At 48.3% G+C, this 20,656-nt stretch overlaps 1 protein-coding gene across 2 annotated transcripts in view; it reads right to left on the bottom strand.

The window, feature by feature from the left end:
- The window catches only part of ENTPD3 (ectonucleoside triphosphate diphosphohydrolase 3), a 44,042-nt gene extending 26,435 nt beyond the window's left edge, over nt 1–17,607 (bottom strand). Inside the window, exons 1-3 of one of the 2 annotated variants that reach the window (XM_053903954.1) lie at nt 17,221–17,607; nt 11,692–11,819; nt 3,900–4,017 (exon numbers count right to left, since the gene is read on the bottom strand). In XM_053903954.1, the coding sequence (XP_053759929.1) occupies nt 3,900–4,017; nt 11,692–11,819; nt 17,221–17,377 (403 nt within the window). In that variant the 5' untranslated portion in view covers nt 17,378–17,607. The remainder of the gene's footprint in view (nt 1–3,899; nt 4,018–11,691; nt 11,820–17,220) is intronic. The other variant, XM_053903953.1, reaches the window with a different exon arrangement.
- Nucleotides 17,608–20,656: the final 3,049 nt, after the last annotated feature.

Here is a 20,656-nt window from a genome sequence, read left to right on the forward strand (position 1 = left end):
AAGCCACGTGTCTTCAAGGCGATGGCACTTGCCAAACTTCAAGTCTGTATTTTGCGATTTAGTTTGTGGTCTTCTGGTCATTTGGAGTATATATATGGATCCCCGAGGCTACTACGATCAAAGGGAAGACTCATTTATGGATACGGTGTGGGCTCCATGACCCTGCCCTAAATCACATCCTGGGTGGCCAAGGGCCCCTCCCATGAAGGTCACATCTCCCCCTACAGCCAGAAGATCATCAGGACTGACTTGGCTGAATTGCTCTCCGGGTCTAAAGACAGATCTGGGACAGACTAACTTCGTGGCAAGAATATCCAGGAGCTCTAAACCGTGCCATGAATAATAACAGCTAACACTTACTAAGTGCTTACCACATGCCACACATTTGCTACCTGCTTTGCACATATCACGTCATTGAATCTTCAAATGATTCCCCGGGGATGGGCATTACTATTCTCATGCTTCGTATTTTAGAGATGAACAGGTCAAAACTCAGAGAGGTCAGAAACATCCCAGAACTCACACGGGAGGGATGAGGTGAAGTCTTAACGACTACCCTACACGACCCTCTCTTTTCTGGAAGTGGCTGGTCTCACCTTTCAAAATGAACATCCGGCTGCCCTCTTCACGCTTGAAGGGGAGGAGATGGCTCAGAAGTGAGGACAGCAGAGAGGGGATCTCCGGCTGAGCTCCGAGCAAGGCCGTGGCCACCCGTGTCTTGTGGATAACAACGCAATCGGTACTCAGAAAACATCCGAGTGCCCCGTTGTGAGAGAGGCCAGGCAGACGCCCCTTCAAATAAAGGCTTAGGGTCTCCGCTGTCAGCTCCTTCATGGTTTGCCTTAGCTGCAGACAGCTGCCTGGCTCAACGTCTTGCTCTTCCCAGGATGCCGCCATCCGACAACTGAGGGCAACGGGGGTGTCGCAGCCCAGCCAATTTGGGCCATGCAAGATAACTGATCGCCCGGAGCTCCGTCAGGCCCATGTGGCAGTACGACTTCTCTTTCTGGCCAGTCCTCCTCCTTCCCCCTTCCCCCCACAGGTATGGATCTCTCACAATTACCTTGCATCCCAAACTCTGTCTCAATATCCGCTCATCGACAACCTAACCTGGACACCTAGGTACCGGGGTAGGTGAGCTCCTGGCTGCCCTCCATTGAAAGGCAGATGATCAGAATTCACCCTGTTATTCAAAGATCTCTGTTAGTCTCCCTGTGGGAAAGGCTAATTCTGCTTCCCAGCTTTTTCAATGCCATGACCCCCAGAGATGATTATCTTTGGGCAGATCATGGAGGCAAATGAAGGAGGCTGCTTGGGGCCGGGGGAACCGGTCCAGGGTCTCTAACCTGTTGTCCGTGGGCTGAGCGTATACCTCAGTAACACATTCAGGATGTGTTAACATCCTGGTCAGGAAGCTCCAGGCCAAGTCAGAGATCATGATGCTCTGAAGAGGGTGGTTTTTAGAAAGGCACACACATAAAGGATGGATCACTGGGTTCTACTCCTGAAACCAATACTACACTGTGTTTGAATTTAAATACATAATTTATTTAAATAAATACATTTAAAAGAATAAAAAGGCACACACAGACACACACTCACTAACTGGGGTTGGTTATGTGTACCAAAGACTCAATTGTGGGGTACTTGAGGCTCAGTTGGTTAAGTGTCTGACTCTGGGTTTCAGCTCAAGTCATGATCTCACGGTTTGTGGGTTCGAGCCCCACACTGGGCTCTGCACTGACAGTGTGGAGCCTGCTCAGGTTTCTCTGTCTCCCTCTCTCCCCGCCCCTCCCCCCACTCGTTCTCTCTTTCTCCCCCCCCCCTTCTCAAAAATAAATAAACCTTGGGCGCCTGGGTGGCTCAGTCGGTTAAGCAGCCGACTTCGGCTCAGGTCATGATCTCGCGGTCCGTGAGTTCCAGCCCCACGTCGGGCTCTGTGCTGACAGCTCAGAGCCTGGAACCTGTTTCAGATTCTGTATCTCCCTCTCTCTGACCCTCCCCCGTTCATGCTTTGTCTCTCTCTGTCTCAAAAATAAATAAATGTTAAAAAAAAAATTAAAAAAAATAAATAAATAAACCTTAAATATAAAAGACAAGATTATAAAACTTTCACTGAAGGATATCTTTATGATCTCAGGCTAAAGGATTTCTTAAATACACAAGAGCAAAACCATAAAAGAGAAGACTGATAATTGTGCCTACATAGAAAGAACTTCTATTCACCAAAAGACACAATGAAGAGACTTAAAAAGACAAATCACTAGCTGTGAGGAAATATGAGAACAACATAATAATGATGCTAGCTGGGCACTCATATTCACAATATGTATAAAGAACTCCGGGGGTGCCTGGGTGGCTCAGTCGGTTAAGTGACCGACTTTAGCTCAGGTCATGGTCTTATGGTTCATGGCTTCGAGCCCCACGATGGGCTCTGTGCTGACAGCTCAGAGCCTGGATCCTGCTTCAGATTCTGTGTCTCCCTCTCTCTATGCCCCTCCCCCACTCACACTCTGTCTCTCTCAAAATAAATAAACCTTAAAAAAAAAAGAACCCCAATAAGTCAATGAGAAAAAGTCAATAGGAATTTCACAAAACCAGAAATGGTCATGTGACATATAAATATAAAATACATAAGCATATTTATAACTTATAATGTTATAAGTAAATTAAAATATAAACATACTCAACCTTATTCCTTCCATAATCATGGAAACACAAATGCCCATCAACAGGGAAGAACGTATGAGCTTCCTCTCCTCCCTATTAACACACATGGATCTTAAAAACCCGATGTCCGTAAACGAAGCAAATTACAGAAGAATAAATGTTGACTCCATTTATGTGTATACATGTTTGATCCCGCTTTCAAAAACAGGAAAAACTAAACGCATAAGGATGAAACTGTAAGAAGGACAAAGGAAACAGTGAATGTAAAATTCAGGCTATGTTGTGGAGGGTCATTAAAGATGCCGAGAATGTTCTGTCTCAAGGGTGGGCATCTCTCAGGCCAAATCCAGTTCACCACCTTTTTTTTTTTTTTTGTACAGCCCGTGGGCTAAGACCGTTTTTACAATTTTAAATACTAGGGAAAAAATTAAAAGACTATGTTGTGACACTTGAAAACTATATGAAATTCAAAATTTCAGGGTCTATAAATCAAGCTTTACTGGACCCGAGCCATGGCCAGCTGGTTATGCCTTGTCCATCTATCTCTACCACCACCAACCCCCACCCTGACATACACGGCCAATTAGAATACAATTCCCCTACTGGAATACAATTTTCCACGACTCCCTCATGTTTCTGCATGTCCTACGAGCAGAAGCCCCGACTGCCTTTGCTCCGGATTATACTTTCAAGGCTCAGAAGATAGAGACAGTGTTTCCCCCCCAGATCAAGAGGCAGGCATTATAAATGTCTCAGATTCCCTAATCTCGGGGTTCCTCTTCTGTAATACGACCCACCGTGCGAGCAGATACTATCTGGCCCTCCTTACATCACCTGGTGCAAAGTGAAACTCAGAGAACCAGCACAAGAAAATGCTGATACTCTGCCTACTGCTATTACTGTGAGTAAGAAACCATCCTTTGTTCTGACCCAGGAGACTTGTGCCTTCCGTCAGCATTCGAGCAAATGTGGCAGGGTAAAATCTCACACCACGCACCGCCATGTTTTAGACATGAGAAAACTGAAGCCCAGAGGAAGGGGGTGACTGGCCCAAGGTCACTGCATGGATGGGGAGTGCCACTACCATTGGATGACATATGTTCCTGACGCCCAGTGCAGTGCTCATTCCTGCCTCCAGGCAGCTTCTTGGGATCCCTCCAGGCCTCCGAAGGCCCTTAGGACTCTCCCTTGCTTCCCTTTGGGCCTCCCGCACACAGTCTGGGCCTTACCTTTCACACTACACTTGAAGGTTTGACTGACCACTCCAGTATTATTCTCCTTCTCCGCTGGCCACTGATAGACGTAGACGGTGGTTCTGGAAGACCCGGCATCGAGCACGATTCCATACTGAACAAAAGGGGGAAGGGAGAGTCAGAAATGGGCTGGGCCTCTCTGAGGACTCTTTTCCAATGGGCCACCGAGAACCCCGAATATTCTCCAGAGGGTAATCCACACTGCTTCATTTGGGGAGGGGCTGACCAAGGGAAAAAACCGAGTTTCTCCAAACCAACTTTGTCTCCTTGGGCTGTGGGGGAAGGGGATGGGGGTGGGGTGGGTCAGGTGTTCTGGGGCATGGTTCTCACTCTTGGCCCACATTAGGATCACTTGGGGAGTTTTGGAAACTCTCAGGGCCAAGGCCACATCCCAGACCCATTAAATCAGAATCTCCGGGAGTGGACCCAGGCATCCGCAGTTTCTAAAGCTCCCTTGGTGATTCCAATATGCAGCCAAGGTTGAAAATTAATACTCCGAGGATCTTACTTGTTCCCTGATTCTTCCTCTTCCAGACCTCTGAGGTGGGGGACAGAAGCCACCTGGGCCTCAGGAGGGAAATGAAAATAGTCGCCTGCTGCCCTCTGTTCTTCAAACTTCCAGGCCAATAAGACTGAAGTAAATATAGGAAATTCTCACAAGGGTGACACACGTCAATACCCGCACTGGCCTGCAGAATGAAGGTATTCACAATTAAGGAGAAAAACCCCAAAATGCCAACTAACGTTGACATACTGTCCCCCTTTGGTAACACGGTACATGGACAGACAGGGGGGTCTGCCAGAGCAGTGCTAGGACTAGCTGTACTCAGGAGAGCAGGCTAGGAGTCCTGGACGATGTCCCCACCTTGAGGCAGGCACCAGGAAGCTTCCTCCCCTGAGGGTGTGGCCCAGCCCAGGCCCTGGACCAAGCCTGAGCAGGAAAGGGCATGCGTTAGCAGCCTACGGGGATTGGAATGAGTAATGCTGACCTAGGTCAGTATGTGCGTGGGCCTGGAGTCAGCCCAGGGCAGTGGAGGCTTCTGGAGCTTTTCTCCAATTCCACTGCTGTTGGGTTAAGCTAGCTGGTCTCAGGGAGGAAGATGAATTTGGGTTCTGGAAGCAGGTCGAACTCAGATGGATGCTTGCTTGCTTTGAGACCCTAGGTAGCAAGAGGCCTAACGTCTCTGGGTTTCCTCGTGGGCAGACAACTTAACTTGCAGAAGTAAACAGACCCTATGCCTAACACTCGTGGCTGCTCAATAAACACAGGCGATATGGAAAGATCAACAAAGCAAAATAAACAAAACCACAAAGACCAGAGGAAAGAGAAGTAAATAACACCCCTCAAATCCCACCATTGTTATAACACCTTGTTATATATCTTTTCTAATGGCCGCCTGTGCATACAGCTACATATATGAAAATGCGGTCACACATATGTTTTCAATTCAACCCAGGATTACACTGCACGTAGACTTTTCCAACGCTCTGTTCTTACATAAAAAGTGTATCGTGTACATCTCTCGCCGCCAATAAAAATACTGATATCGCTTTCAATACATTCCCCACCTCTTCCGTGAGATGTACAATAATCCATTTAACCAATTCCCTGATGCTAGCCATTTGGGAGGGCTCCAGCTTTCTACTGTCAACAAACGCTTGTTTCATTTGAAACAAGGGGACCGAATAAAAACGGGTGGCCCTAGCTCCTCAATCGCAGCTTTCCCATTATATTGAGACGGAACATCCTGCGTCCGTCGGTATTTGAACTTAGACACCCTGCTAATCTCAGCCTTCAGTCTGACGAATGCTGACGGGGATCCTGACATGACACCCCCCGGGGGAACAAGGAAGGCATTGTTCACAGCCTGCTCACCCGGAGATAACGCACAGGTGGCACTGAAGGAAACCGGGCACTCAAGCGATCTGAGCCTCCCTACCAGTCCGCTTTCTCTCCTCCCTCCTGCTGCCGACCCCCCACCAGCCCAGCACCGGCCCCTGGCCCCTCCACACCGGGTCCTGACTACAGGAGGGAGCACACGTGAGCAACCACTCTGCAGGGTCCCCACCCTTCCCAGATCTTCTGGATCCCAGCTCTTCACAAAGAGTGCGTTTTCCCTGTGAAGGAGGCTTGGGGCTGCTGCGCCAAGCTCAGGAAGGAGGAAGAAGGGCCATTTTCACGATCATCGTCATCCCAGCTGGCATCCAATGTTCACCAAGGTGGGAGCAGCTGGCCCTCCCCTCGGGCACCTGCCGGATGCGCTGACAGGGACCAGCCCTGAGCCCGGGGCTACTCCTGAGGACTAGGTATCCACCCCACCACTGTTCGCTGACGTTTTCCAAAGTGGAAAAGTTGGTCTTTTCGAGAGCTCCCTTACCTAAATCAGCGGAACTCAATGTGGTTTGATGGAGTGGGTGGGATGGGGACTGATTTCATTCAGTTCAGCTGGGCAGTGAGCAACCCCCTGTCCAACGCAGTGTCAGAAAAGAACGTGGCTTGAACGTAGAACCGGAGACACACTCAGTGGGTTAACCGAAAGGAAACGGTCTTCCGGGAGAAGCCCATGATCCAAAACTTAAGGGATGTGTGAGCTTCTAACAAAAGCAAAAGTCGTAAGAACAGTTTTCTTAGATTTGTTATTGGCACTGTCATCATCATCCATGGCCATCACCATCATCATCCCTCTTGGCATAACAAGAGGGATCCTAGCAGTAATACACATTTGTGGGGCACTTCTAATATGCCAGGCATTGCCCAAGGTGCTTTAGTGTTGCATCTACAGGGCAGGTGTGGTCATCCTTCCCACTCGACACATGGGGAAACTGAGGCTCACAGAGGTAAATCATTGCCCACAGTCACAGACTTGGGCCCGAGCTTGGTTCTAACTGGCCGTCAGACCTCTACACACAGCCCCCATGCTTTCACTGAGTTCCAAGGAAACCAGGTCTAACAGGGTTGACTGTTTAGTAATGAGGTGCCTAGGGTGCCTCGGTAGGGAGTCGGTCGAGCACCCAATTTTGGCCCAGGTCCTGATCTCACAGTCTGTGAGCTCGGGCCCCGCCTTGGACTCTCTGCCATCAGCTCGGAGCCTGCTTCAGATCCTCTTCCCCCCTCCTCTCTCTGCCCCTCTCCCACTCACATGCACACTCTCTCTCTCTCTGTCTCTCAAAAAAAAAAAAAAAAAAAAGATGCCTGGTGCGTAGAGCAGACTTTCTTTGTTCAGACAAAAAGTCCCTCAAAAGCAAGCTTGTAGCTAAGTAGTGTGCAGATCTGACTACAGAGGAGGTGGACCGATGTGATGAAGAAGCCACATCTGTCTGGAAAGGAAGAAACTAATTATCCAACTTTCGCTCTCTAAGGGGTAACCAGGGAGGGCCACAAGGCACCAGAGATCCCGGCTGATGACTGATAACCAATGAGGGTTACAAGGGAATGTTTGTTTGTTTGTTTTTGAGAGACAGACCGAGAATGCAAGTGGTGAAGGACAGAGAGAGAGAGAGAGGGAGACAGAGAATCCCAAGCGGATTCTGCACTGTCAGCGCAGACCCAGGGCGGGGCTTACACCCACGCAGCATGAGATCATGACCTAAGCCAAAATCAAGAGTCGGACGCTTAACCGACGGAGCCACACAGGTGCCCCTACAAGGGAATGGTTTTAGCACAGCCTGGTCTCGTGGTTGTGCTTTGGAGAATAGCGGCCAAGCACGGGAGTGTGACCCAATACGGTGATCTCATGGGACCCGAGCGGGACTATGTAGGCCCCTCTTGGACACTGATGTCCTGTGGCCGCAAGGGGCAGCGGCAATGGGGTACTGATCATCCTGGACTGAGAAACTCCAGGGCTTCTAGACAGTTGTGATTGGGGCTGGGGAGGGAGAAGTCTCGAGAGGAAGAGATTGGACTTCATGAGAAGGAAGCAGGTGGGGGGCCGAGTGAAAAACAGAAGTGATGCCACCATGTTTACCCTTCAGGCTGGTGGAGCAGGTTGGACCAGCAACAATGAAAATGGCACTGGGCACGCGTTGACCCTTGACTGAGTTTTGATACTTCTGCTCTTAAACTCCGATAGACCACGGTTAGGTAAGCCAAGGTTGCATGTAATAGCCAGCTATCATGACCTTTCATTAGGGTCTTAAGGAAAATTCCAGCCCCCCCCACCCCCCCAGGCCATTGTGGAGCCGGCTCTCATAACCAGCTGTCATTTTTACACAGAGGCAAAACAACGTTCAAGGTTATGAAAACACAAACATCACAACGTAAAAGCCCTTGAATTCATTCAGCTTCACTTCCACAAGTGCCCTTCCCACCCCTGGCACACACCGAAGAGCCAAACACAAGAGGCTTGTCCTCAACCTGAGAAGGGCTGCATGTGGAATGTTCTTTCAGGTGGCCGTTCTGCTCCCGGTACCCCCGGCTCAGAACATCTGTCTTTTCTCACATTTAATCCACCCAGCTAAGCAGAAGGAGTCCTCTGAGTCAACATTCCAGGGTTATACAACCTCTTGTCCCCTGCAACTGTGACCGGGGCCTGGCAGCGCGATTCTGAGCAGATTACAGATCCCCTCTTTGAACGAACTGTCTGCTAATTGGCGAGCGTGGTGCTTCTGGTCCTTCTAAACCCTCGTCCGAGGCCCTATTTTCTGTTCTCTTTTGTTTCTTAGGTCCCACGTCTGCCGTTTCCAGTGCGAGCAACGGTGAGAAGCGACCCACCCTCTCTGCTCCTCCGTTCTCACCCGTGAGTAATCATATCCACGTGGAATAGTCCTGGAGGGTTCCCTGCCCACACTCCTCAGGCCTTACCGCTGTGCTGTCCAACCATGCGCTTTCCACGCGTCTAAAGCCTTTCTCTAGTGGCCGAACCCCCCTGAGCATGCAGCGTGCCAGAGATACGAGGGGGTTAGCGTCTCCCAGGGAGCAGCCACTCCGCCAATGACTAGTGGAAGTTGGTCGTGTAAGTATGTCCTTGAGTGGGATACCCGCGAAGCGGGTGTTCCAGATGCCCTTTGGTAGAGGACTCACCTGGGGATGAGTTTTACACTGGCTCCCAGACTGAGAGTCCTCCCCAGGACTGAGCCCCCACTGCCCACGGTGGTAACCTGCTGGGTGGCAGGCCCTCCAGGGGCCGCCTTCCCTCCTGTCTCACCTCCCACCCCCTACCTGTGTTTCCTCGGGTCATTCCCAGATGGCCTGCTTTCACTCACATCTTTGATCAGGGGAACCCACCTGACCCAGGAGCCTGAGACATGTGTGGTCCTCTCTTTCAATGGTAGCCTCCTTACTGCCCTGGGGTCTACTTTTCTCTACTCAGTTTCCTCTTCTACTCTTCTAATCCCTCCACGCCCCTCCAGTATGAACAGAGGACTTCCCTCTTACCTCCTAGAACAAGTGGAAGCTAGCGGCTGTCAACTGCCTTAACCAACCCATCCCAAACTTCTGCAGGGCCTGAGGGAAAATTTTTTAAATGAAGACTTTTACTCTCCCTCCAAACTTCCACCCGTCCTCACCCCACACCCCTGGCAAATCCACAGAGCAAAGAGCCTCACGCACCTGTATGCTGACTATAGAAGGTGGGACAGCTCCGACCCCATATCCACGCCCTGTCTACACTTCCTGCAAATGGCTGCCCCTTTGCCACCCCTCAGATCACTGGTGAGGCCGGTCCTCAGGAGGAGGTCCACACAGACCCTGGCTTCTGGAGTCTCAGGCACCACAGCACATTCTAGAAGGGGACGCATGACTCTGGGTGGGCACATTCCCTTGCGCCATGGAGAGAGATAAACCTGGAATACAGCTAGACCTGGTTCCTCTGAAATATGGGGTGTAAGAGTGGTTCCTGGGGTTTAAGAGTGGCATTAGTCTTGCCCCCAATTGGGGGGTACTTCCATCCCCCCGTTCAGCAAGCCTTCCTGCATCTGCACCCACCCTCCCCCACCCATCCCTCCTGTGCAAAGGAGGATAAGTTCTCTAGTCAAGGTCAGTACCTCCTTCTGGGTCCCTCATTCTGAACTTAGGATCAGGGAGAGGAGGGAGGTAGTGAAGAAAGCCCTGGCCTTGGGAACAGGAGGGACAAGGTTTCAGTTCCCGTCCTGCCATCCACTGGCCAAACCCATGGTTCCTCACTTGCAAAGTGGGGGTGACAATGCTTGCTTTGTCCCCCTGCTATCGCTGCCACAAGGGTTACATGAGATAATTCAGGGAAAAGTGCTCACCAAGCTGAAAAGTTTACAAAGCATAAGGAGATGGTGATTCTCCTGGTTGCAATCCTGATTTTATGCAGTTTAGAGAAGACAGTGCCCGGAGGTTGGGAAAATGGCTTCTCTTGGCCTTGGCTATTGTCTTTAGACAACCAGATAATTTGGTTTTCTCTCATCACTGGACAGTTGCATAAGGTTTTTTTTTTTTTTTTCTTCATGTTATTCATGGGGGCCTGAGATCTTTTTAAGTTTATTTATTTTGAGAGAGAGAGAGAGAGAATGAGCAGGGGAGAAGCAGAGAGAATCCCAAGCAGGCTTCATGCTGTCAGCGCAGAGCCCAACTCGGGGCTTGATCTCATGAACCGTGAGATCATGACCTGAGCTGAAATCAAGAGTTGGTTGCTTAACCGACTGAGCCACCCAGGCGCCCCTGGAGTGGGGGGGGGGGGGGGACTGAGATTCTTAAGTAAAATGTCTTATAAAAGAACCAAATGCCATCATCTAAAGGAGTTTTACTTTGATCCTTCAGAAGAGCAGCCTCAGAATGGTGGGTCTAACTCACCCACACAGCCGAGGCAATATTAGTTTCTTTTTTATCTTGTAAAATTAAAAAAAAAACTTCTATTTCAAATACAGCCTTTGAATAGTCACTAAGAGCAGGAAGATGTAGACAGGATTCTTGAGATCAAGGGTAAAGGCTAAATGAGATTCAAATAACAGTTGGTTTTCTTGGCTCCTATGGCCCTATAGCTAAGAAGGGTTTGTACATTTTTAAAGAGTCATAGGAAAGAAACAAACAAAAAAAGATACGTGACAGAGACTATAATGACCTTTAAAGTCTAAATATGTAGTACTTAGCTCTTTACAGAAAAATTTTGCCAACCTCTACCCAAAATGACTGAAGGACTCTTTTCCCCTTCGTCTGACAGTCTTGCACAGGATCACCTCCCATCACCCTTACATCCAAGGCTGGGGTGATGTATATGGTTCTCAGACTGTCAGACATCATTTGAGAGGTCATTTGGGCACTTATCAAAAGGGCTAAGAGTAGCCTCTGAAACTGAGCACGGGGCCTGAGTAATTTTTCAAGGGGAAGAGTCAGAGGGATCATGGCACACTTTTAGACTCAAGAGAGGTTGCACAAATACAGCTCAAGGGGACCTTTTCAAGTCATTGATGTCTTGTTTACCAGATCAGGCCAGAAGAGGAGGCTGGGTCTCCCTGTCTTCACTCATGGTCAGGGTTGTGTGGTCTTGGGAAATGTACAAGCTGCTAGATCTCTGGCAGCCTTCTGGAATCCTTGGCTACAAGGTCTAGCTTGGGCTCCAACAGTCAGGAGTCAAAGCAAGGCCACACAGTCCTTGGAGAAGGGTCACCATTATCAATCTGTAGTGTCAAACAGCACAAAGCCAGTATGTCCAGAGCTTCTCCCCTGGGTCTTATGTCAAGGATCCTTGGGCTCTTCCTTGGGTCTTCCCCCACTGGAGATGGGGTAAAGGGTTTTCTTCTAACTCACGGCCTTAGAATACCTGACGTCATAGCCCATCCCTTCAGGGCCAATCCCTTCACTTACCTTCAGTCCTGGAAGGAGGACCTCTTTCTGGTGAAACTGGATGAGTGTGATGGTCACAAGCACCACAACACTCAAAATCAAGACCACCAAGGCGATGATGGCTGGGGTTCGGGAGAGGGCCTTGAGGCCTAAAATGGAAAGACCCAGAAGACACATGAGGGGAAAGTAGGAACAAGGCACTGGCCTTCTTTGTAGCATCCAAGGACTGGGTGCACGACTGCATGCCTACAGCACTTCCTCTGGCTTTAGTAAGGCCAAGACTTTTTGAGGCAGACGAGTGATTGGGCTCCAAAGCCCATTTATCTTTTCTCCAGAAAGGGAACTAAAACGCCATTTGCAGAGAAGGGGTGCGTGGTTTAGTTTCCTGGTATCTCCCGAAACGTGTTATGCATATTATCGGTCAGCCCTGAGATGCTTTACAATAACATTTACTTCAATGTAGATGAAAAAATATGGGTTTTCTATTAATGCCAGCGGTATAATATTTCATTTAAAAATAACATCAGACAAAGAGAAATGAATACTACGCTTCAGATATAGTCAATGATTATCAGGCTCAGTACTCAGTGACATACTGTCAAGGAAACAGTAACATGTATGCATTTCTGAAATATTTGAGTTTCCAGTAAGACGTCAACCTCAGCCATTTTTCCTGTGTCTTCAGTGAAGGTATAGGGTCTCCCCTACATTCACAAAGAATCACTAGACCCACGTGTTCACTCCCAAAGGGGTCATGTCATCTCTGGTACTCGTAGTTTAATCACAACATGGAAACTATACTCATTTAAAAGCAAAACAAAACAAAACAAAAAGAAGAAGCACATGAATCATCTTCATCTAAATACATAGCCTCTGAATAAAGATAATTATATCTGTATTGTATAAAGGTACATGATTACCATAATGGACTAATGATTAATATTGCTTAACTAGATCACTTAAAAAATGTTTTTCATGCTTTATTTATTTTTGAGGCAGATCGTGAGCTGGGCAGGGGCAGAGAGAGGGGGGAGACACAGAATCCAAAGCCAGCTCCAGCACAGAGCCTGATGCGGGGCTCGAACCCACAAACCATGAGATCATGACCTGAGCTGAAATTGGATGCTTAACCAACTGAGCCAACCAGGCGCCCCACTTGACTAGATCATGTTGAGCAGATATTTACTTGGGTCGTAAGAAACCAGTATGGGCTAATGGAAATTTCATAAATGCAGTAGCAACAGATTTTTTTTTTTTTTTTTTAAAGAAAGAAACAAATACCGTTCTGTACCGAAATGATTCCATTCACGTGAAGTTCTAAAACAGGCAGGTGACTAAGATGAGAACAGTGACAGTCTAGAGGGCTGGGGCAGGGGTTCCCCGGGAAGGAACACAGGAGCACTGTCTGGGGTAATAGAAATGCCCCATATCTTCACAGAATTGTGGAGTATATGGGTGCGTGCTTTTGTCAAAATTCATCAAAACTTTCAAAGTCCTTTGAGGAAAATGTGAAAATTAAAGTAACCAGCTCCACACTTTACACACTGTATGTTAGCCAATTTGACAATAAGTTATATTAAATAAATAAATAAATAAATAAATAAATAAGTAAGTAAGTAAGTAAACCCTTCTGGGGGGAAATTAAAAAAAAAAGGTTTAAGAAAAATAAAAGACTGACAGAATTCCTCAGGGCAGAAAATAAACAAACAAACAAACAAATAAATAAAGTAAACCACTCCTTAGGTATAATTTCCCTTAAAAAAAATTTTTTTTCAATAAATTGCCCCATCCTGGGGTGCCTGGGAGTCTCAATTGGTTTGATTCTTGATTTTGGCTCAGGTCATGATCTCACGGTTCATGGGTTCGAACACTGTGTCAGACTCTGTGCTGACAATGTGGAGTCTGCTTGGGATTCTCCCTCTCTCTCTCTCTCTCTCTCCCCCCCCCTCCCTCTCCCCTGCTTGTGTTCTTTCTCTCTCTCAAAATAAATAAATAAACATGACAAAAATTAAAAAAAGAAATTGTCCCATCCTAAAAACATCCCCTTTTGGAAGACAAGGGTACCCAATTTAGGGGCACAACTTAAGATCTATCCATTTCACTGTATATAAATTATACTTTTTTTTTTTAAACATAAAAAGGCATTCAATTAAAATATTGACTTGAGGATGCAAGCTGGTGCAGCCACTCTGGAAAACAGTATGGAGGTTCCTCAAAAAATTAAAAAAAGAACTACCCTACGACCCAGCAATTGCACTACTAGGCATTTATCCAAGGGATCCAGGTGTGCTGTTTCAAAGGGGCACATGCACCCCCATGTTTATAGCAGCACTATCGACAACAGCCAAAGTATGGAAAGAGCCCAAATGTCCATCGATGGATGAAAGGATAAAGAAGATGTGGCATATATACACAGTGGAGTATTACTCAGCGATCAGAATGAAATCTTGCCATTTGCAACTATGTGGATGGAACTAGAGGGTATTGTGCTAAGCGAAATTAGTCAGAGAAAGACAAATATCATATGACTTCACATATATGAGGACTTTAAGAGACAAAATAGATGAACATAAGGGAAGGGAAGCAAAAATAATATAAAAACAGGGAGGGGGACAAAACAGAGGAGACTCTTCAATATGGAGAACAAACAGAGGGCTACTGGAGGGGTTGTGGGAGGGGGGATGGGCTAAATGGGTCAGGGACATTAAGGAATCCACTCCTGAAATCACTGTTGCACTATATGCTAACTAATTTGGATGTAAATTAACAAAAATAAAATTAAAAAAAATATTCACTAAATAATAGTCTTGGTAAAACTATGACATAAATGTAAATGGTGATACCCAATTGGCTGAAATATGATAAACACTAGCATCACAGAAGGATCACTGGATTCAGATAATCCCAATATGTCTCTTATCAATTGGGCATTCTATTTATTTATTTATTTATTTAATTTTTATTTTTTTTAACATTGTCAAGTTAGCTAACATACAGTGTATACAGTGTGCTCTTGGTTTTGGGGGTAGAGTCCCATGATTCATCGCTACATACAACACCCAGTGCTCATCCCAACAAGTGCCCTCCTCAATGCCCATCCCCCATTTTCCCCTCTCCCTGACCCCCCATCAACCCTCAGTTTGTTCTCTGTATTTAAGAGTCTCTTATGGTTTGCCTCCCTCCCTCTCTGTGTGTAACTATTTTTACCCTTTCCCATCCCCCGTGGCCTTCTGTTAAGTTTCTCAAGTTCCCCACGAGTGAAAATATATGGTATCTGTCGTTCTCTGACTTATTTCACTTAGCATAACACCCTCCAGTTGCATCCATGTTGTTGCAAATGGCCAGATTTCATTCTTTCTCATTGCCAAGCAGTATTCCATTGTATATATAAACCACATCTTCTTTATCCATCCATGTGTTGATAGACATTTGCGCTCTTTCTGTAATCTGGCTATTGTTGAAAGTGCTGCTGTAAACATCACCAATTGGGCATTTAAACGTAGATGAATTAATCGGGGCACCTGGGTGGCTCAGTCAGTTAAGCATCCAACTTTGGTTCACGTCATGATCTCACGGTTCCTGGGTTCGAGCCTCGTGTGGAGCTCTGTGCTGACAGCTGGAGGCTGCTTCGGATTCTGTGTCTCCCTCTCTCTCTGCCCCTCCCCTGTCCGTGTTCTGTCTCTCTCTGTCTCTCAAAAATAAATAACCATTAAAAAAAAATAAATGTAGACGAATTAAAATAAAATCAAAAACTCAGTTCCTCTGTCTCACTAGCTACATTTCAAGTGTTCTATAGCCACGTGTGTTCCTATTCTAGAACATTTACTTGTAGATCATATAACCCAGGCTTTGCTTCTTCGTTGTTTCTAGGAGATATTTTTCTGGAAAGAAAAAAGGGCATGTGTATAAAACTGTATAGAATTAGGTTCGGTCTCAATATCCGATTATATCACAGTACTGAGTAGCTGGCAAGGCCAGTCACGTAGTGCATCTCTGTAGCTCAGAACAGCCAACTCTCTTCGCCCTTTCTGATTTCCCTGAGGTACAGACACTTCCTGTTACTCAAGATGGTCACCCAACACCTAATTCTCCTACCTTGTCACTGGGAGTGTAGACCGGCACACCATCAACGGAGGGTGGTTTGTCAATGTTTATCAAAGTTCCAGAGGTGTGTGCCATCTGACTTGCAATCCCACTTCTGGGAATTTATGCCACGGAACTAGCCCCGTGCATGCAAAACGACTTATACCTAAAGTTACTCACTGCAGAATTGTATGTGACAGCAACTGGAGGGAGGCCAGCCACTGTGAAGTTGACCTTCAGAGCCTCTAAATGGGTCCCAGATCACTTTTCTGTGATTCCAGATAAAAGTACATGAACTAGCCAGAAACCAGTTTATCCGCGGACATGAGTCTGCATCAACATTTAAAGAATATGTCACATGTCAGTGTCAGCTTTACAGGTTTAAGGCACTTTCCGGCCCCCTAACAAGACACGGGAGAACTTTAATTTGCTAAATTAAACAGTGTAACAAGTTAGCCTCATGTGTGGTATTACAGCATATGTGTTAAAATTTGAAAGCATTTTGGGGGAAAACCTGGAAATCAAAGTAAATTAGCTCTTTAGGTACAATTTCCTTCTACAGAAAAAGGTTTGTATAAACTGCTTCTACTATCCTAAAATCATATCGTTTTGGAAGACAAGAATGCCCAGTCTCGGGACGCAACTAAGGATAATCTGTCCAGGGCAGGGAGGGTGGTGATACGTGAGCAGTGGCTGACCACCCTGGACTCCCCAGTCCTTCGCCTCAGCAGTTTTCAGGTAAAAAGCTATGATTACCCTTAAGCAGACCTTTGCCCCAGCAGAAAAGCGTATCACAAGGCAAAATGGACCAGACCAGGTCTCATTCATTTAGGGGATACAGCCCAGAGCTGTGCTGTCATTAGGAGTGAACAAACCCCGTAATTACAAGGGGTCTACCTGAGAGTAGAGAGGCCAGACCCTTCTGGGCTTCTACACGAACAACCGCAAAACATACTCCAGAGGCAGGCAGGCAGGGCAAGCTTGCAAGCGGGTGTGTGAGAGTTCTGCACATGTGCCTCCGGGGTCAGGGGTAACAACGCTGACCTAGGGTGGGGTGGGGAGCGCCGGGTGCCGTAGGTGCTGTGCCAGCAGCAACACTTGGGTGGAAGTAGAGGAGTGATCTGAGTACCTCGCAACTCATCACAGAATCAACAATACTCTCAGGCAAACCTTCACACACAGGTTGGTAAGGGAAACCACAAAGGGCCAAATTAGTGGATTATGCAACCCGGAAACACCATTTAAGCAAAACATGCACGTTACGTTAGTCCTCGTTTTGTGTTAACTTTGATGGAAAGCCTTACTTCCACCTGAGGCATGCCTGGTGGTGAAAGCCTCGCGAGCAACTGAGGCTCAAACCAAAGACCTTAAAGTCATTGGCAGGGGACAGGCGTTAAAACACTGGGGGCTGAAGCCGGGATTGTGCCTTGTCAATATCACACTTGCTGCCTGTTCGGAGATACTAACCTGCTTGCTCACAGGGTTGGCGGGTCAGCACAGTGAACATCTTTTCCTCCCAACTGTAGGTGAGAGAACACAGAATGACAGTGTGTCCGTGGACCCTGACTTCAGTTCCCCAAACGTGCAGTGTTAAACCCAATCTGGGGGCGCCACTAAAGAACATCTGTCCGGGGGGCGGGAGGGGGGTGATGTGGAAGCCACGCAGCTGCCTCTTAATCCTATTTTTCAGATAGAAAGGCTATGATTACCTTTAGCAAAGGAATCTCACTGGTCCCAGCAGAAAAGCCCATCACAAAGCAAAACCCGCTTTCCAACCCACTTCACTTCTTCCAAATCAAAACCTTCCGGGGACACAGACACCCAAGATCTTCGGCCCCAGACCCAAAGCTCGGCTGAAATTCTAGCGTCCCCTCCCCAGACGCGAGGAAAAGACCGGGTCTGCCCAAATTTTAAACTGAAAATCTTCAGAGAAGAAGTCAATCACTTCCTGCAGATTTTTCCACCTGTGCACACCGCCCTGGGCAGAACGAATCTTCCACCTACTGGTAACATTCACAGGGCTGAGGCAGGGCTCTCCAACTCACAGCAGCAGGGCAGGTTCCTGTGGGGGGTCGGCGACCCGTGAACTTGGAGTCGCCCCTGGAAGCCCCGGGAGGTTTATTTTTAGCTGCCGGCTGAAACCAACTGCAAGGGGATCCAGGGCCCCCCGGCTCCGGCGCCCCAGGATCTGGGAGGCCCCGCTCTGGAACTGCGTCTCCGCGCAGCCAGGCTCTCTGCGCGCCGGCGCATCTCCGGGCCCACAGATGCGCTCGGGGAAGACGCGGCCACCTCTCCCCGCTTGGCACGGACCCCTCCCCGCCGCCCGAAGGTTGGGGCGCGCGTCCTTCGGTCCCTCCCTCCCTCCCTGCCTCTGCGGAATCCGATTTCGCCTCCTTCCCTCCCAGCGCCCAGCGCCACGAAGCTTCCAGCGCCTCCCTCGGCGGCGGGGGCGCGGGGTCCCCGGTCCTCACCTGCGCGCGGACGCTCGGCGGAGGGCGAGCTGCGCTGCCGCAGTGGCCGCCGGCCGCCAGCTCGCGGGAGGCTCTGCGGCGGCGGGGGAGGCGGGGGAGGCGGGGCTGCGCGGGCCGGGGGCGGGGCCGCCGCGGCCCGGCGCCGCCCCCTCGGCGGGGTCAAGGCCCAGCACCTTTCGTACACACTTCTTCCAGTGCCCTCCGTCCCCGCCCCGCCAGCGCTACCTGGAGAAGGTGAGGAGGGTGTCGACTGCCCGACCCCCTCTTCCGTCAACGTCAAGGCCAAGAACGCTTGGACCTCTCTTTCGGTTTCCTCCACCCTCACCCCAAGCCCAAGTGGAGGGGGAGCGGGGCCACGGAAAGCGCCTCGCGGGTGCGCACAGGTGAGCCCTGTGCCCCATCTCTCCGTGCAGTGGAAGCCGGTAAACACCCGTAGTGTTGAGCGTGAGGCCAGCAGGCACCCCGGTCCCTGAGTCACTTGGGCCAGGGGAGGAAAGTAATACAGAGACGTTTCCTGGCATGTATTTTAGAAGAACTAGGGTGACCCTGCCCAAGGACCCCCTCACTGGTTACTCAGCAATGCTCTACCCCACCGCAGTTCATTTCTTCCTTTCTTATCTATCATCTATTTTTCCTACCTCATTTTATATGGGTATCATTAGGTTATGATTCAGGGCAAGCTCTTCCTGGAAGAGGCCAAACAGGACAGAAATGCAGCGATTCAAATGTCCCAGGAGTCTGTTTTTAATGCAGCAGCAGGCAGACTTTTGGCTCTACTCAGCGACCTCAAGGACTCTTGGAATGATCCAGCAAAAGGGTTAAGTGGGCTTCTGTTTGACCACCCCTCCTAGTGGCTCCAGACTACCTGGAAGGAAGAGCTAAGGTCTGGGCTGTGTCTGCCTGTTCTCCTGGAGAGCTAGACCCTATGTGCCACTAGGTTTCCTGTCCCGTGCAGATGGGGCCAAACCCACTATTATGGGGCCCTTTAGAGAAGAATGCCCTCATTTGAGACCTCTGAGCCCAGAGACAAGGGCTCCAAGCTAGGCGTGTGCATTTGTGTGTGTGTGTGTGTGTGTGTGTGTGTGTAGGAGCATCCGTCACTCTGAGTTGTTTGAAATGGGCCCTTCTGGGAGATTTGTAGAGGGTCTTCGAGGAGGATGTCAGACAATCAGTGAATGCTTGTTGAATGACAAGACTTACTTTCTTTGAAAGCTTTGTGCCAATGAGAGACAAGACACACGACTGAGAGCTGATCTCTGCACCCGGGGGCCGTAAACCCACAAACAGCTGCTGATGCTGCACTGACACCTGAGGTCAGTGACTTTGGGCTATGGAGTGAATGACTGACCTTAAGATCCTCAGTGATTCCCCAGGAGCTGAGAGAAGGTTCCTGGGCCTAAGGGGCTTTGAAATGCAGTTGGTGCTCGTTCTAAAGATAACAGAGACCTGTCCGTGTTGCCAGCTTTCCTCTTTGCTTCCCTCAATTTAGAGGCTTTGGAAATGTGAGCACCAACCTCCTTTGAGGGCCCAATGGTCTCCTTTATTTTCCAAATGTCCCTGGAAACTCTACTCCTGGCACTGTCTCAAATTCCTTTGCAGGTCCCAAACTACTCCTAGTCATTCAGAGGCACTTCTCCACCAACCTTCCATGTGTAAGAACACACACACACACACACACACACACACACACACACACACTTCCCTATCAACCCTCCACAGGTGCATATACATTCATACATATGTAAACCGTTATGGGTTTTCCTGATTATAAAGTAATACAGATGTGCACTACCAGATATCAAACCATAACATAAAGCTACAGTAATTAAAGCAGGTGGTTTGGGTACAAGAATATATCAAGAGATCTAAAGAACAAAAGAGATAGGCTGATATTGGGGCGCCTGGGTGGCTCGGTCAGTTAAGCGTCCGACTTCGGCTCAGGTCATGATCTCACGGTCCGTGAGTTCGAGCCCCGCGTCGGGCTCTGTGCTAACAGCTCGGAGCCTGGAGCCTGTTTCAGATTCTGTGTCTCCCTCTCTCTGACCCTCCCCCATTCATGCTCTGTCTCTCTCTGTCTCAAAAATAAATAAACGTTAAAAAAAAAATTTAAGAGATAGGCTGATATCAGATTAATGGCCTACGGGATTTAGTTTAACATAAAGAGGGGATTGAAAGATGAAATTTCTCAACTGAATTGAGAAAAAAAATCCCAATTACTCATCACAGACAAAACTAGATTTTAGTCAGATTAAAAGTTTAAATGTAAAAAAGGATTTACTATCCTAAGAAAATAGAAGAGAACATTTTTATGATCCTTGGAAAGGAACAGCGTCCTCCAGCATGAAACCAAAGCAAGAAGACAAAGTTAACAATCTTGCAAAAACCAAAAACCAAAAAACACCCCCCCCCAAAAAAAAACGTGAAACAACTGC

The sequence above is a fragment of the Panthera pardus genome, unplaced genomic scaffold (assembly GCF_024362965.1).
Source record: "Panthera pardus isolate Hobbes unplaced genomic scaffold, ASM2436296v1 HiC_scaffold_16, whole genome shotgun sequence".
NCBI classification, from domain to species: Eukaryota; Metazoa; Chordata; class Mammalia; order Carnivora; family Felidae; genus Panthera; species Panthera pardus.